Genomic DNA, 16,589 nt, shown 5'->3' on the forward strand with positions numbered 1-16,589 from the left:
GTAAATCCTGACCTACAGAGATGGCTCAGCAGTTAAGAGAATATTGCTCTGGAAACACAGGACCAGAGTTCAATTCCCTTGACTCCTATCAGACAGTACAAACTAACTCCAACTCCAGTCATTCAGCATACTTTCTGGGTTTTCTGGGTACCTACATTCATGTTAATGCACTCCTCTACATAGACACACACAAACACGCATACACACATAGTTAAAAGTAAAATAAATCTTTTTTAAAAGACTATATATCTTGTTTTTATAATTAATCTGTGATTTTATTTATTCTAAAATACTCATGTTCATTAAACACTGAAACAAACCAGATATTATATTCAAAACGATGACCTAGACTCAGTTTCAGCTTTTGAGATTATTTTATGCCAGGCTTAGAGAGATGGCTCAGCACATAAGACTACCATTCCTGCAGAGGACTGGTTTGATTCCAAGCTCTCTCACTAACTACTGCCCTTAACTCCAGCTCCAAAGGATCTGGCCCTCCCTTCTGGCATCTGAGAGTAAAAGGCAGACATGTGGTCCACATGATATATGCAGGCAAAACAGCCGTGTACATAAAATTTTCAAAAAGAAAACTTAAGAAAATTATATTTTGAATAAAAATAATTGTTTATTCTCCATTTTTTTTTCCTTTTTCAGATGCGGATAGGCATTCACTCGGGCTCCGTGCTGGCTGGCGTGGTTGGTGTGAGAATGCCACGGTATTGTCTGTTTGGAAATAATGTCACTCTGGCAAGCAAATTTGAATCGGGAAGTCATCCTCGGCGCATCAATGTCAGCCCAACCACTTACCAGTAAGCGATCTCTGCTTCCTCTCTTGTGCCATTTGCATTGACTTGATATTATACTCTGTCATTTCTGAGTCCCCCTCCCTTTTCTTGATTCTGTCACTGTTCAAAAGCTTATGAGTAGTTCTGCTCAGTCTGAGACATAGTAATTGTAACATAAACTTTTATTTGCACCCTGAGAAAGTCTGAGTTGTCTGAAAAATAAGCAAGTTTATCATTTTCCAGTCTTTGTCGTTTTTGGGGACAATTGCTTAAAACACAGAGGTGTAAATGTTAAGGGTCTTCATTCTGCATTACACTGTAAAGCCAAATGTTTTCAAAATGTTTCTCGTTGTTTGTAAAAGTGTAGCAAATAAGGAAATATAGTTCATTTGTTTTCATTCTTGAATTTGGAGTATAATTAAGAATGCCAGAATTAAATATAATAAAATCTGAACTCTAAGTTATTTTTGACAATGTTAAAAATGGTTTCTCCTAAAACCATCCTTATTTTGTGCATAATAAATGTCCTCTTCCATAGTAGACATTAACTACCATGCAGGCAAAGACTGCTTTAGGTTTGGATTATTATTATATACTAAGAATTTTGATTAAGTTGTCAACACATTTAATAAAACACTCCACCAACATTCATTGAATGAATGGAAAATGTTTGATAGGATGGACCACTTCAGAATAAGTACCAAAGACCAGTTTGAAAATCTCTCACATTATGTGAGACTTTGTCATTTGTACATAAGCTTTTTATTTATTTATTTATGTTATTTATCTATTTATATTATTTATTTATATTATTAGTGCCATCTTTCTGATAACAAAAATCCTTTGGAAAACTCTTAAGTAGAAAAGAATGACAATTGCATTTTTGGTTGATATGATTATAAAAAAATTAGAACATTCAAAAAATAAAAATAGAAAATTAGTTATAACAGTAAGTAAGATAACATCATTTGGTGTCTTTTCATCCTTTTTTTCTTATTTACTTATTCATTTATTTATTTGTTTACTTACTTATTTTTATTACAGTTTACTCACTTTGTATCCCAGATGTAGCTCCCTCTCTCATCCCCTCCCAACCCACCCTTCCTCTGTCTTCTCCATGCATGCCCCTCCCCAGTCTCCCCTTCCATCTGACCCTAGTCTATCAGGTCTCATGAGGAGTGGCTGCATTGTCTTCCTCTGTGGCCTGGCAAGGCTGCTTCCCCTTCAGGGGGAGGTGATTAAAGAGCAGGCCAATCAGTTTATGTCAGAGACAGTCCATGATCCCATTACTAAGGAACCCACTTGGACACTGACTGCCATGGGCTACATCTGAGCAGGGGTTCTAGGTTATCTCCATGCATGGTCCTTGGTTGGTGTGTCAGTCTCAGAAAGAGCCCTGGGCCCCATTTTTTGGTTCTGTTTCTCTCCTTGTGGAGCTCCTGCCCCTGCAGGTCTTTCATCTTACCATATATTAATACTAGAAATGTAGCCTTTTAGAGGAAAGACATATGCTTCCAGATTCCCAGAAACGGATGAGAAAGGAAATTGAAATTGTACAAGTCAAAAGGGAGTGGGGATTGGAGACATATTTTTAAAGCTCTAGCTATACTCAGTTACAATGCTGAACTTCATATTACTGTTTTGAAGATATATCTCTTACTCATCAAAGGAGTCCAAGAGATTTAACATTGACCTTTCATGACAGAGCACCTGCCTGTATTTTTTTGCTTAACACATATTTTTAATTTGGGGTATTTGTAAAAGTGATTTTCATTTAAATTTCTCCATTTTTTCATCATAATTCTGGGCATCTGACATTACTTGACATAGTAGATTTGATGTTATAAACGTATCCAGCAGAAAACAATAATTTTACAATCAAAAATAAATAAATCAATAAAAGATCTAGACTGTAAGGTAAGGGGAATTTACTGAAATTCAACTGTTTTATTCATATACATGCTCATAATTCTTTATATCTTTATCTTCTCAGAAACTGCACTTACAATAATAGTAGCACATTAGAAATAGATTGTACAGGGAGAGCTTATGTGCAATAACCACAGCTGACTTTGTGCTCAGGTGATGCAGAAATGGAAGCTCTGCAGATCACAGTCATCTGAGCATTTGGTACTGATTCTGAGTTTTCATAATTCCTTTCACATCTCATTTATCAGAGTCCTTAATAATGAGTCTGAGGAACTGAATGCCTTCAGCCACTCTAGCCATTTGAGATTGTTCTCTTGTCCTCTTCCAATCCAGGCCCCTCAAGATCATCTGTGTTTATAGACAGACGTACTGTGCTTTGTTAATTGTTCCTAAAAGATATGTTCTTTGTCCCCAAACCATAATCGCTAATAATACCACATAAAATATTTTTTTATGTTTTGGCTATCTTTAAGATAAACATTCCTCTTTCTCCCTTTCTGAACTTTTTTATTCTTATAACAAATATTTGTTGATGACCTACCATATTCTAAACATTGTAGTGGATGCCGAGATCGATTGCAACAGACTAGCACAGATGTTAGGAGACCGTGAATTAGAGAATGAGATCAAAAGAAAGAATGGGCATAAAATGAGGATAGAAAAATAAACTTCTTAGATCAGCACAAGCAGGTAAACCTGTTAAAGGATTTCTATTTCATCCTAAGAACGACAAAAACCTTAAGAGTTCGGAGGTAGCGGAGAGGTGTAATCTACTTCGTGCTTTAAAAATATTGTCAAGGCTGTAAAAGGAGGAGTGATAGTTGGGGTTGCACTGTCTGTGGGGAGATAATGCAGTGATGGAAACACAGGCATCTTACCCCAGTGTCACATATGGAATGCTTAGCAGATCACTGACATTTTGTGCCTTGGTGATCACTGTTTTATCTCCATACTTATTGTTTGTGCCTTGTACTTACTCCGGCTTTTTTCTACCCTAATGTCTGCAATACCATAGTCTGCAGTGTTTAGCAAAATTCAATTTTTATATATTAACTCTCTACAGATGCATCTTCTTCAAACAGTAACATTTATTTTATGTAGCTTAATATATATATGGTGTTTTAATGTAGTGTTATCTTTCTAAATCTGCTTTTGACACTACACAGGTGACTTAAATGCCCACAGATACATACTTTGCTTCTTTTGAGAACCCTCAAAATGAAATATCGAGACTGACCTTACAGTAACTTTCTTTACAAGGAAAGAAAGTTTTTTTCTTCAGAAAACAGGAATCAAAGTGAATATTAATCTCATGAAAGATAACATTTCTAGTTTCTATCATGTAGAATGTGCAATACATCCTAATTATCTGAAATCCTGAGAAGCTTCTAAAGTATTTCTTTTTAGTTTATTTTTAAATTTTTTCATTATTATTATTTTTTTACAATTTATGCACGTTGTATCCTGGCTGTTACCCCTCCCTCATCTTCTCCCGGCCCCACTCTCTCCCTCTTGTCCCCTATGTTACGACCTCCTCCCCTACTATCAACCTTAGCCTATCAGGTCTCATCAGGACTGTCTGGATCCTCTGTCTCTGTGGCCTAGTTAGGCGACCTCTCCATGGGCAGTTGATCAAAGAGCAGACCACTGAGCACTAAGTCCATGTCCTTACTAGGGAACCCACATGGAGACTGACCTGCCCATGGGCTACATCTGAGCAGGGGTTCTAAGTCCTCTCCACCCATGGTCCTTGGTTGATTCAATAGCCTCTGCAGAAACCATGTGCCCATATTTTTTTGGCTCTGGTCTCCTTGTGGAGCTCCTGTCCCCACCAGGCCTTTCTATCTCCCTTTTCTTCCATGAGATTCCCTGTACTCTGCCTAAAGTTTTGCTATGAGTCTCAGCATCTGCTTAGATACCCTGTTGGTTATCAGAGTCTTTTTTAAAAGTATTTTAATTTTATTAATTACACTTTATTCACTTTGTATCCCCCCCATAACCCTCTCCCTTCTCTCTTCCCAATCCTACCCTCCCTCCCTCTTCTCCATGCATGTCCCTCCTCAGTCCACTGACAGGGGAGGTCTTCTTTTCCTTCTTTCTGATCCTAGTCTATCAGGTCTCATCAGGAGTGGTTGCATTGTCTTCCTATGTGGCCTGGTAAGGCTGCTACCCCCTCAGGGGGAGGTGATCAAAGAGGAGGCCAATCAGTTCATGTCAGAGACAGTCCGTGTTCCCATTACTATGGAACCCACTTGGACACTGAACTGCCATGGGCTATATCTGTGCAGGGCTTCTAGGTTATCTCCATGCATGGTCCTTGGTTGGAGTATCAGTCTCAGTAAAGACTCATGACCCCAGATTTTTTGGTTCTGTTGCTCTCCTTGTGGAGCTATTGTCCTCTCCAGGTCTTACTATTTCCCACTTCTTTCACAAGATTCCATGCACTCTGCCCAAAGGTTGGCCATAAGTCTCAGCATCTTCTTTGATACCCTGCAGAGTAGAGCCTTTCAGAGGCCCTCTGTGGCAGGTTCCTGTCCTGTTCCCTGTTTTCTCCTTCTTCTGATATCCATCCTCTTTGCCTTTCTGAATGGGGATTGAGCATTTTAGCCTGAGTCCTCCTTTTTGATTAGTTTCTTTAGGTATATAGATTTTAGTAGGTTTATCCTATATTATATGTCTAATATCCAATTATGAGTGAGTATATACCCTGTGTGTCTTTCTGCTTCTGGGATACCTCACACAGGATGATCTTTTCCAGTTCCCGCCATTTACCTGGAAATTTCATGATTCCCTTGTTTTTTTATTGCTGAGTAATATTCCATTGTGTAGACATACTACAATTTCTGTATCCATTCCTCAGTTGAGGGGCATGGCTGGATATTGAGGAAGCGCTATTCCTAGTTGTCTGAGAAAGCGCCAGATTGGTTTCCAGAGTGGTTGTACAAGTTTACATTCCCACCAGCAGTGGAGAAGGGTTCCCCTTTCTCCACAACCTCTCCAGCATGTGTTGTCACTTGAGTTTTTGATCTTGGCCATTCTCATGGGTGTAAGGTGAAATCTCAGGGTTGTTTTGATTTGCATTTCCCTAATGGCTAATGAGGTTGAGCATTTCTTTAAGTGCTTCTCTGCCATTCGATATTGCTCTATTGAGAATTCTCTGTTTAGCTCTGTTCCCCATTTTTTAAGTGGATTACTTGGTTTGCTGCTTTTCAGCTTCTTTAGTTCTTTATATATACTGGATATGAGTCCTCTGTCAGATAAAGGGTTGGTGAAGATTTCTTTCCCAATCTGTAGGCAGTCGTTTTGTTTTGATGACGGTGTCCTTTGCTTTACAGAAGCTTTTCAGTTTCATGAGGTCTCATTTATTGATTGTTGCTCTTAGAGCCTGGGCTGTTGATGTTCTGTTCAGGAAGTTTTCTCCTGTACCAATGAGTTCTAGGGTATTCCCCACTTTTTTTTCTAGCCGATTTAATGTGTCTGATTTTATGTTGAGGTCTTTGATCCACTTGGACTTCAGTTTTGTGCAGGGTGATAAGTATGGATCTATTTTCATTTTTCTACATGTAGACATCCAGTTGGACCAGCACCATTTGTTGAAGATGCTATCTTTTTTCCATTGTATGGTTTTGGCGCCTTTGTCAAAGATCAGGTGTCCATAAGTGTGTGGGTTTATTTCTGGGTCCTCTGTTCGGTTCCATTGATCCACCATTCTGTTTCTATGCCAGTACCATGCAGCTTTTAAAACTGTTGCTGTATAGTACAACTTAAGATCAGGGATAGAGATACCTCCAGAAGATCTTTTATTGTAGAGGATTGTTTTAGCAATTCTGGGTTTCTTGTTATTCCATATGAAGTTGAGAATTTTTCTTTCCAGGTCTGTAAAGAATTGTGTTGGTAATTTGATGGGAATTGCATTGAATCTGTAGATTGCTTTTGGTAAGATGGCCATTTTTACTATGTTAATCCTGCCAAGCCATGAGCATGGGAGATCTTTCCATCTTCTGATATCTTCTTCTAATTCTTTCTTCAGAGACTTGAAATTTTTTTCATACAAGTCTTTGATTCCTTGGTTAGGGTTACTCCGAGGTACCTTATGTCATTTGTGGCTATTGTGAAGGGTGTTGTTTCCCTAATTTCTGAACCAGGACCAGGTAAATCAACTAAATAGTCCTATATCCCCCAAAGAAATAGAAGCGGTCATCAAAAGTCTCCCATCCAAAAACAGTCCTGGACCAGATGGCTTCAGCACAGAATTCTACCAGACCTTCAAAGAAGAGCTAACATCAATTCTCTTCAAACTATTCCACAAAATAGAAACAGAAGGAACATCACCAAACTCATTCTATGAAGCCACAGTCACCTTGGTACCTAAACCTCACAAAGACTCAACAAAGAAAGAGAATTTCAGGCCAATCTCCCCTATGAACATTGATGCAAAAATATTTAACAAAATACTTGCAAACCGAATCCAAGAACACATCAAAGATATTATCCATTATGACCAAGTAGGCTTCATCCCAGGTATGCAGGGGTGGTTCAATATACGGAAATCCATCAATGTGATCCACCATATTAACAAACTGAAAGAAAAAAAAAAAAAACACATGATAATCTCCCTAGATGCTGAAAAGGCATTTGACAAAATCCAACATCCATTCATGTTTAAAGTATTGGAGAGAGCAGGGATACAAGGCACATATCTAAACATAGTAAAGGCGATATACAGCAAGCCTATAGCCAACATCAAACTAAACAGAGAGAAACTTAAAACAATCCCACTAAAATCAGGGACAAGGCAAGGCTGCCCACTCTCCCCATATCTCTTCAACATAGTGCTGGAAGTCCTTGCTAGAGCAATAAGACAGTTGAAGGAGATCAAGGGGATACAAATTGGAAAAGAAGAAGTCAAATTATCACTATTTGCAGATGATATGATAGTATACGTGAGTGACCCCAAAAACTCCACCAGGGAACTCCTGCAGCTGATAAACACCTTCAGCAAAGTGGCCGGATACAAAATTAACTCAAAAAAATCAGTAGCCCTCCTGTATACAAAAGACAAAGGGGCTGAGAAAGAAATTAGGGAATTAATTTATTTTTAAGATACTTCTCCAATTTTTTTTTATTTTAGCTTATTTACTGAAATAGGAGATGCCCTCTACCCCCTTTGCTCCCAGTCTCCCTACTTCTCCTCTTCCCCCTTCCTCTCTCCCTTTTCCCCAGAAAAGGGAAGCCCAATCCCCACTTATCAACCCTCCCCAGCACACCAAGTCAAGACTGAGCATATCCTTATCCACTGAAGCAAGACAGCCCTGCCGGGGGAAGTGATCTAAAAGCAGGCAGTCGGGTCCGTGTTAGAAACAGCCTCCGCCTTCACTTGCCAGGAGACTCACATGAAGAACAAGCTGCCCATCAGCCACATGAGTACAGGGAGCCTAGGTTGAAGCCTCCGTTTCTGTGAACCCCCACGGGTCTGGGTTAGTTGTCTTTGATGGTCATCATGTGAAGTTCCTTTCCCCTCCAGGTCCTTCCGTCTTTCCCTCAACACTTCCACAGGACCCGTGGAGCTCAGCCCCCTGCTTGACTGGAAGTCCCAGCATCTGTCTCAATCTCCTGCTGGGTGGAACCTACCAGACAACGTCATGTTAGGCTCCTGTCTGCAAGCAGAGCAGAGCATCATTAACAGCGTCAGGGGCTGGCTCGCTACCGTGGGGTGGGTCTCAGGTTGGGCCAATTATTGCTTGGACATTCCTCTTCATCCTTGTACTTCTTGTTTGCAGGTTAATATTGAGATGAAAGCGTTTGTGGGTGGATTGGCATTCCCCTCCATCCACTAGTGCTGCCTGGCTAGGAGGTGGTGGTCTCTTCAGGCTTTATCCCCTCCACCCACCCACCCAATTGGGAGTCTCAGCTAGAGTCACATTCTCAGGAGCCTACCCTGTCACAGGCCTCCAGCTTGACAAAGAGATGCCCCCTTGTTTTCCCTTCTTGTTCTCAGCCCTCTCACCTCCCACCCCATTCTCTGCACATATCCCCAGTTTTGTTTCCCTCCTCATTCTATCTCCTGCCCATTCCCTCTTTTCAGCCACTTCTGCTGTTTATTCTTTCTCCTCTTCTAGGTGACATTCAGGCACCCTCCTTTTGGTCCTCCCAGTTACTTAGCTTCTTTGGATCTGTGGATTATAGGACAGTTACCCTGTACTAAGAAGTCTAATATCTGCTTATAAGCGAGTGCATACCATGTGTGTCTTTCTGAGTCTGGGTTACCTCACTCAGGATGATCTTTTCTAGTTCCATCCATTTGCCTGCAAATGTCATTATTTTCTTCTTTTTAATAGCTGACTGGTATTCCATTGTGTGAATGTACCACAATTTCTGTATCTATTCTTCAGATGAGGGACATCTAGGTTGTTTCCAGTTTCTGGCTATTACAAATAAAGCCACAATGAACATAGTTGAGCAAATGTCCTTGTTGTATGGTTGAGTATCTTTTTAGTATATGCCCAGGAGTGATATAGCTGGGTCTTGACATAGAAATATTCCCAATTTTCTTAGAAAGCACCTGGTTGATTTTCAGAAAGGTTGTAGAAGTTTGCACTCCCAGCAGCAATGGAGGAATGTTCCCCTTTCTCCACATTCTCCAGCATGTGTTGTCACTTGAGTGTTTTATCTTAGCCACTCTGACTGATGTAAGATGGAATCTTAGAGTCTTAGAATCTTAGAATCTTAGAGTTGTTTTGGTTTGCATTTCTCTTATGGCTAAGGACATTGAATATTTCTTCAAGTGTTTCTCAGGGATCCAATATTTCTCTGTTGTAAATCCCCAGTTTAGCTCTATACCCCATTTTTAATTGGATTATTTGATTTGTTGATGTTTAATTTCTTAAGTTCTTTGTACCTTTTAGGTATTAGCCCTCTGTCTGATATGGGGTTGGTAAATACCTTTTCCCAATATGTAGGCTGCCATTTTGTTCAATTGACAGTGTCCTTTGACTTACAGAAACTTCTCAGCTTCATGAGATCCCACTTTTTAAATGTTGATCTCAGAGCCTGTGATATTGATGTTCTGTTCAGGAAGTTATCTCCTATGCCAATGAATTCCAGACTTTCCTCACATTGTCTGCTAATAGATTTATAGTCTCTGATTTTATGACAAGGTCTTCATCCATTTGGACTTGAGTTTTGGGCAGAGTGATAAGTATGGGTCTATTTGCATTTTTCTACATGTAGACATCCAGTTAGACCAGCACCATTTGATGAAGATTCTTTCTTTTTTTCCATTGTATTGTATTGGCTTCTTTGTTGAAAATCAAGAGCCCATAAGATTGTGGGTTTATTTCTGGTTCTTCAATTCGGTTTTATTGGTCAATCTATCCATTTCTATGTCAACATCACACAGTTTTTATTACTGTTGCTCTGTAGTATAGCTTGAAATCAGGGATGTTGATACCTCCAGAAGTCCTTTAATTGTACAGAATTGTTTTGGCTATCCTTGGTCTTTTAATTTTCCATATGAAGGTAATGGTTGCTCTTTCCAGCTCTGTAAAGAATTGTGTTGGAATTTTAATATGAATTGCATTGAATCTGTAAATAGCTTTTGGCAGGATGGCTATTTTTACTATGTTAATCCTACCAATCCACAAGCATGGGAGATCTTTCCATCTTCTAAAATCTTCTTCAGTTTCTTTCCTCAAAGACTTGAAGATCTTGTCATATAGGTCTTTAACTTGCTTAGTTAGAGTTACAGCAAGATATTTTATATTGTTTGTTGATATTGTGAAAGGTGTTGTTTCCCCAATTTCTTTCTTTACCCTTTTGTCACTTGTATAAAGAAGGGCTACTGACTTTTTTTGAGTTAATTTTGTATCTAGACACTTTGCTGAAAGTGTTTTATAAGCTGTAGGAGTTCTCTGGTAGAATCTTGGGGTCTCTTATGTAAACTATCATATCATCTGAATAGTGATACTCTGACTTCTTCTCTTCCAATTTGTAACCCCTTGATCTCCTTTACTTGTCTTATTGCTCTAGCTATAACTTCAAGTACTATATTGAAGAGATACAGAGTGAGTGGGCAGCCTTGTCTTGTCCTTGATTATAGCGGGAATGTTTTAAGATTCTCTCCACTTAACTTGATGTTAGCTATTGGCTTGCTGTATATTGCCTTTATTGTCTTTAAGTATGTGGCTTGTATCCTTGATCTCTCCAAGACTTTAAACCTGAAGGGGTGTTAGATTTGTCAAAGGCCTGTCAGGATCTAATGAGATTATCATATGTTTTTTTTTTCTTTCATATTGTTTATATGGTGGATTACATTGGTGACTTTTAGTATACTGAACCATCCTGGTATTCCTGGGATAAAGCCTACGTGATCATGGTTGATGACATTTTTTATGTTTTTGGATTCGGTTTGAAAGTATTTTATTGAGTATTTTTTCATCAATATTCATATGGGAAATTGGTCTAAAATTCACTCTCTCTCTCTTTGCAGGTCCTTGTGTGGTTTAGGTATCAGGGTGACTGTGGCCTCATAAAATGAGTTTAGCAATGTTCCTTCTGTTTCTATTTTGTGGAATAGTTTGAACAGCATTGCTATTATTTCTTCTTTGAAAGTCTGGTAGAATTCTGTGCGAAAACCAGCTGGCCCATGGCTTTTTTTGGTTGGGAGGCTTTTGATGACTGCTTCTATTTCCTTAGGGTTTTAGGTTTATCTAAATTGTTAACATGATCTTGATTTAACTCTGGTAAATGGTATCAATCAAGAAAATCACCCACTTAATTTAGATTTTCCAATTTCTTGATGTAGAATTTTTTGAAGTATGATCTAATGATTTTTTTTTAATTTCCTCACTGTCTGTTGTCATATGCCCCTTTTTGTTTCTGATTTTGTTAATTTGGATACTCTTCCAATGACTTTTATTTATTTTGGCTAAGGGTTTGTTTATCTTGTGTTTTTCTCAACAAACCAGCTCTTGGTTTTGCTGATTCTCTGTATTGTTCTCTTTGTTTCTGTTATTGATTTCAGCCCTGAGTTTGATTATTTCCTGCTATCAAATCCTCTTTGGTGTGTTTGATTCCCTTTTTCTAGAGCTTTCAGGTAAGCTGCTAAGTTGAAGTATGAGCTCTCTCACTTTCTTTATAAAGGCACTTAGTGCTATGAACTTTACTCTTAGCACTGCTTTCTTTGTGTCCCATAAGTCTGGTTGTATTGTACCTTCATTTTCATTAAATTCTAGAAAGTCTTTAATTTATTTCTTTATTTCCTCCCTTACCCAGTGGTTGTTAAGTAGAAACTTGTTCAGTTTCCATGAGTTTGTAGGCATTCTATTGTTTCTTTTGTTGTAGAAGTCTAGCTTTAATTCATGGTGGTCTGATAGAATACAAGGTATTACTTTAATATTCTTGTATTTGTTGAGGCTTGCTTTGTGTCAGAGTATGTGGTCAGTTTTGAAGAAGGTTCCATGAGGTGTTGAGAAGAAGTTATATAATTTTGTGTTTGGATGGAATGTTCTGTAGATATCTGTTATGTCTTATTGACTCATAAATTTGGTTAGTATTGCTATTTCTCTATTTACTTCCCATCTCAATAATCTGTCATTGGTAAGAGAGGTGTATTGAAGTCTCCTACTATTAATATGTGTGTGCCCTTGCATTTGGGGCAGAACTGAGATGTCATCTTGGTCGATTTTTCTTTTGATGAGTATGAAGTGCCCTTCCCCATCACTTTTGATTAATTTTGGTTGAAAGTCTATTTTATTAAATATTAGAATACCTACACAAACTTGTTTCTTGTGTCTGTTTGCTTGGAAAACCTTTTTCCAGCCCTTTATTCTGAGGTAATGTCTATCATTATTGCTGAGGTGTGTTTCCTTTATGCAATTTAATGATGGGTCCTGTTTACACATCCAATCTGTTAGCCTGTGTCTTTTTATTGGGGAATTGAGGTCATTGATGTTGAGAGATATTAATGACCAGTTGTTGTTACTTCCTGTTATTTTGATGTTGGTGGTAGTAAAGTGTGTATGCATGCTCCCTTTCTTTTGGTTTTGCAGCTGTGGAATTGTTTTCTGTGTTTTTCTGGGTGTAGTTAGCAGTTAGCCAGTTTTGGTTGGTGTTTTCCTTCTAGTATCTTCAGTAGGGATGGGTTTGTGGCCTGGTACTCCTTTTTTTTTTTTTTAATTTTTTTTTTTTTCTCAATGCAGTTTATTCAGGAACCTTGAACAATTTTCTGGCTGGGGAAAGCCAGCCCACAGCTTAAATAGCCTCTGGGTAGCCAAACCCAGCGTGCCATGTGGGCAATCCAGATAGGTCCACATACATGGAAGCAAGCCAGATCCTCAGCCTTAGCCAAATGTGGAGTTGTTTGTGACAGAGAGCACTCACCATCGGGAAGGTGGAAGGTGGAAACCAGCTCCATCTTTCAGGCGCGGCATTACACAGCTCTCTACAGTTCCCCCTTTTTGTTTTAGACGCATCAGGCAAGAGTAGAGGTCTGATCTCTGATATTAGAAATAAATTGGGACTTTGTACTGATGTTCATTTAGGTGTCATCCACCCAAAGAGCATCAGACCCATCCGGTTTTGTCATAGAATATCTTGTTTTATCCATTTATGTTGATTGAAAGTTTTGCTGGGTATAGTAGTCTGGGGTGACATCTGTGCTGTCTTAGCATCTGCATGACATATGTCCAGGCCCTTCTGGATTTTAAAGTTTCTGTTGAGAAGTCAGGTGTAATTCTGTTAGGTTTTTTTTTTTTTCATTTTTTTTTTATATTTTATTTTATTTTATTTTTTATTTTTTTATCAGTTACATTTTATTAACTCTGTATCCCAGCCGTGTCCCGATCCCTCATTCCCTCCCAGTCCCTCCCTCCCTCCCTCCCTCCCTCATCTCCACCGTGCCCCTTTCCAAGTCCACTGATGGGGGGGGGACCTCCTCCCCATTCATCTGATCCTGTTTTATCAGGTATCTTCAGGACTGGCTGCAAAGCCCTCCTCTGTGGCCTAACAGGACTGCTCCTCCCTTCGGGGGTGGGGAGACCAAAGAGCCAGTCATCGAGTTCCTGTTAGAAATAGTCCCTGTTCCCCTCACTTTGGGAAACCAATTGGTTACTGAGCTACCACAGGCTACATCTGAGTGGAGGTTCTAGGTTATATCCATACATGGTCCTTGGTTGAATGTCAGTCTCAGAAAAGACCCTGTGCCCAGATATATTTGGTCCTTGTGGAGCTCCTATCCTTTCCCCATCAGACTAACTCCCCTTCTTTCTTATGATTCCCTGTACTCTGCCAAAGGTTTGGTCATGAGTCTTTGCTTTGAAAACACTGCTAGTTAGAGACTTTCAGAAGCGCTCAGTAGACTCCTGTCATACGTTCAATGCACATCCCATCTGGAAACAACCCAGATGTCCATCAACGGTGGAATGGGTACAGAAATTGTGATATTTTTATACAATGGAATACTACTCAGCAATCAAAAAGGAGGAAATCATGAAATTTGCAGGCAAATGGTGGGATCTAGAAAAGATCATTCTGAGTGAAATATCCCAGAAGGAGAAAGACAAACATGGGATATACTCACTTATATAGACCTATAAGATATGATAAACATAATGAAATCTATACACCTAAAAAAGATAATCAATTGAGCAGACATGGGGTAAGATGATCAATCCTCATTTAGAAAATTCTGTTAGGTTTACCTTTATATGTGACTTGGCCTTTTTCCCGTGAAGCTTTTCATATTCGTTCTTTGTTCCGTACATTTAGTGTTTTATTATATAACAGGAGGATTTTTCTTTTCTGGTTCAATCTATTTGATGTTCTGTAGGCTTCATGTATGTTTATAGACATTCCTTTCTTTAGGTTGGAGAAGTTTTCTTCTATGATTTTGTTGAAAATGTGTTCTTGACCTTGGAGTTTGGAGTCTTCTTCTATTCCTACAGTTCTTAGGTTTGGTCTTTTCATATTGTCCCAGATTTCTTGGATGTTTATTGTCAGGAACATTTTAAATTTAAAATTTTCCTTGACTGGTATATTGATTTCTTTAATCATATCTTCTATACCTGTGATTCTGTCTTTCATCTCTTGTATTCTGTTAGTGATGCTTGTGTCTGTAGTTCCTGTTCTCTTCCCTCGGTTTTTCATCTCCAGGATTGCCTTGGTTTGTGTTGTCTTTATTGCTTCTATTTCCATTTTATATGTCCTGAACAGTTTTAATCCTTTCCCTCTCCTGTTTGGTTGTATTTTCTTATATTTCTTTAATGGATTTACACAGTTTCTTCATCTGTTTCATCATATTTTCCTGTGTTTCTTTAAGGGATTTATTCAATTCCTTAACCTATTTGGTTGTATTTCCCTGCAGTTCTTTAAGGTTTTTTTTTTTTCTTTCTTTTAAGGCTTCTATCATTTTTATAACTTCAGATTTTAAGATTTTGTGTGTGTGTGTTTGCTTACCTCAGGACATGCTGTGGTATGATAGCTGGGGTTTGGTGCTGTCATATGACCCTGTGTTACTGACAGGCTGTGACAGGTGAGTAGATGAGGGTGAAAGGTTTAACCTGCTTCTTCCTGATCCGTGTTAGTCTGGGGGGCTTCAGATAGAGGAGGGTCCCAGGAAATGCTGCAGGCTGGGGAGCTGAGGTGTGAGGTGCTCAGAGGAAGTGGAGCACAAGGGGCCCTGGGCAGACCTTGCCACTGTTTTCTGAGGTCTCTTACCTGCTGCTCTCTGATCTGTGCTAGTCTCAGGAAGTACAGATAAGGGTGGTTCTTGGGAAATGGTTAATTGATTTATTTTTTATTTAATTTACATCCTGGTTGTAGACCCATTCCTCCTCCTCTGCCAGTCACACCCTCCACCCTTTCGCTCCCCTATTCCTCAGAAAAATGGGAGCTCCCTTTCTCATCCACCTCAGCTCATCAATTTGCATTAGGACTGAGCATGTCCTCTTCCCCTGTGGCTTGGTAAGGCAGTCCTGCCAAGGGGGAAGTGATCAAAAAGCTTGTAGGAAAGTCTTTGTCTGATGCAGTCTCCACTTCCCTTACTAGAGGACCCACATGAAGCCTAAGCTCTCCATCTGCTATATCTTTGTAGAGGGCCTAAGTCAAGTTCATGCATGGTCCCTGGTTGATGCTTCAAGTTGGACCTGTTGATCATCTTATGGAGCTCCTGTCACCTCCAGGTCCTTATGTCTTTTCTTCTACTTTTCCACAAGACTCCTTAAGCATCCTCCAATGTTTATCTGTGATTCTCAGCATCGTTTGGAGGTCATGCTGGGTAGAGTCTCTCAGAGGACAACTCTGGGAGGATACTAAGGGGATTCAAGTAGAGACTTCTAGTAGCAGAGGCGATAGAGACTGAAGAGGACAGCTGCTAAGTAGATAGAGACTGAAGAGGACAGCTGCTAAGTAGATAGAGACTGAAGAGGACAGCTGCTAAGTAGGCTAGTCTCCTAGTAGAGGGAGGTGAACTCCAACCCTTCCACAAAAGCTTCAACCCCACATTGACCCTGCCTTCAAGATAAAGATAGAGCAGATAGAGCAGAGATCAAGGAAATGTCAACCAGTGCCAGCACGACCAAAGACCTTACCCGATGCAAGAGTGCCAACCCCTGACACTGTAAAGCGTTCTCTGCTAAGCTTGAAGACAGGAGCCAAAGTTTCAACTTTTGCATCATTTCACTAGGCTATAACTCTGTGCTAGTGGGGCTAATCATTTAGGGCTGATCCATTAATATCAGTAGCACTTTAGGGTTTGTTCTTTAACATATCCAAGGCCTGTCTTTGATCTAGCTCTTATCTGAGCTGTCTATGGCTGGTTAATTAACACATCATATTTAAGTAGTAGAAAGAAGCTTGAAAATGAGGCAAATGAAGGCA

General features: G+C 39.4%; 1 protein-coding gene across 2 annotated transcripts in view; it reads left to right on the plus strand.

Annotated features, from left to right (window-relative positions):
• Window positions 1-16,589, plus strand: part of Gucy1a2 (guanylate cyclase 1 soluble subunit alpha 2) — a 267,897-nt gene that overhangs the window by 227,136 nt on the left and 24,172 nt on the right. For both annotated transcript variants that reach the window (XM_060372667.1, XM_060372666.1), the window contains exon 7: window positions 655-809. In XM_060372667.1, coding sequence (XP_060228650.1) covers window positions 655-809 — 155 coding nt within the window. The remainder of the gene's footprint in view (window positions 1-654; window positions 810-16,589) is intronic.

This window comes from Meriones unguiculatus, chromosome 19 (genome assembly GCF_030254825.1).
Source record: "Meriones unguiculatus strain TT.TT164.6M chromosome 19, Bangor_MerUng_6.1, whole genome shotgun sequence".
Lineage (NCBI taxonomy): Eukaryota > Metazoa > Chordata > Mammalia > Rodentia > Muridae > Meriones > Meriones unguiculatus.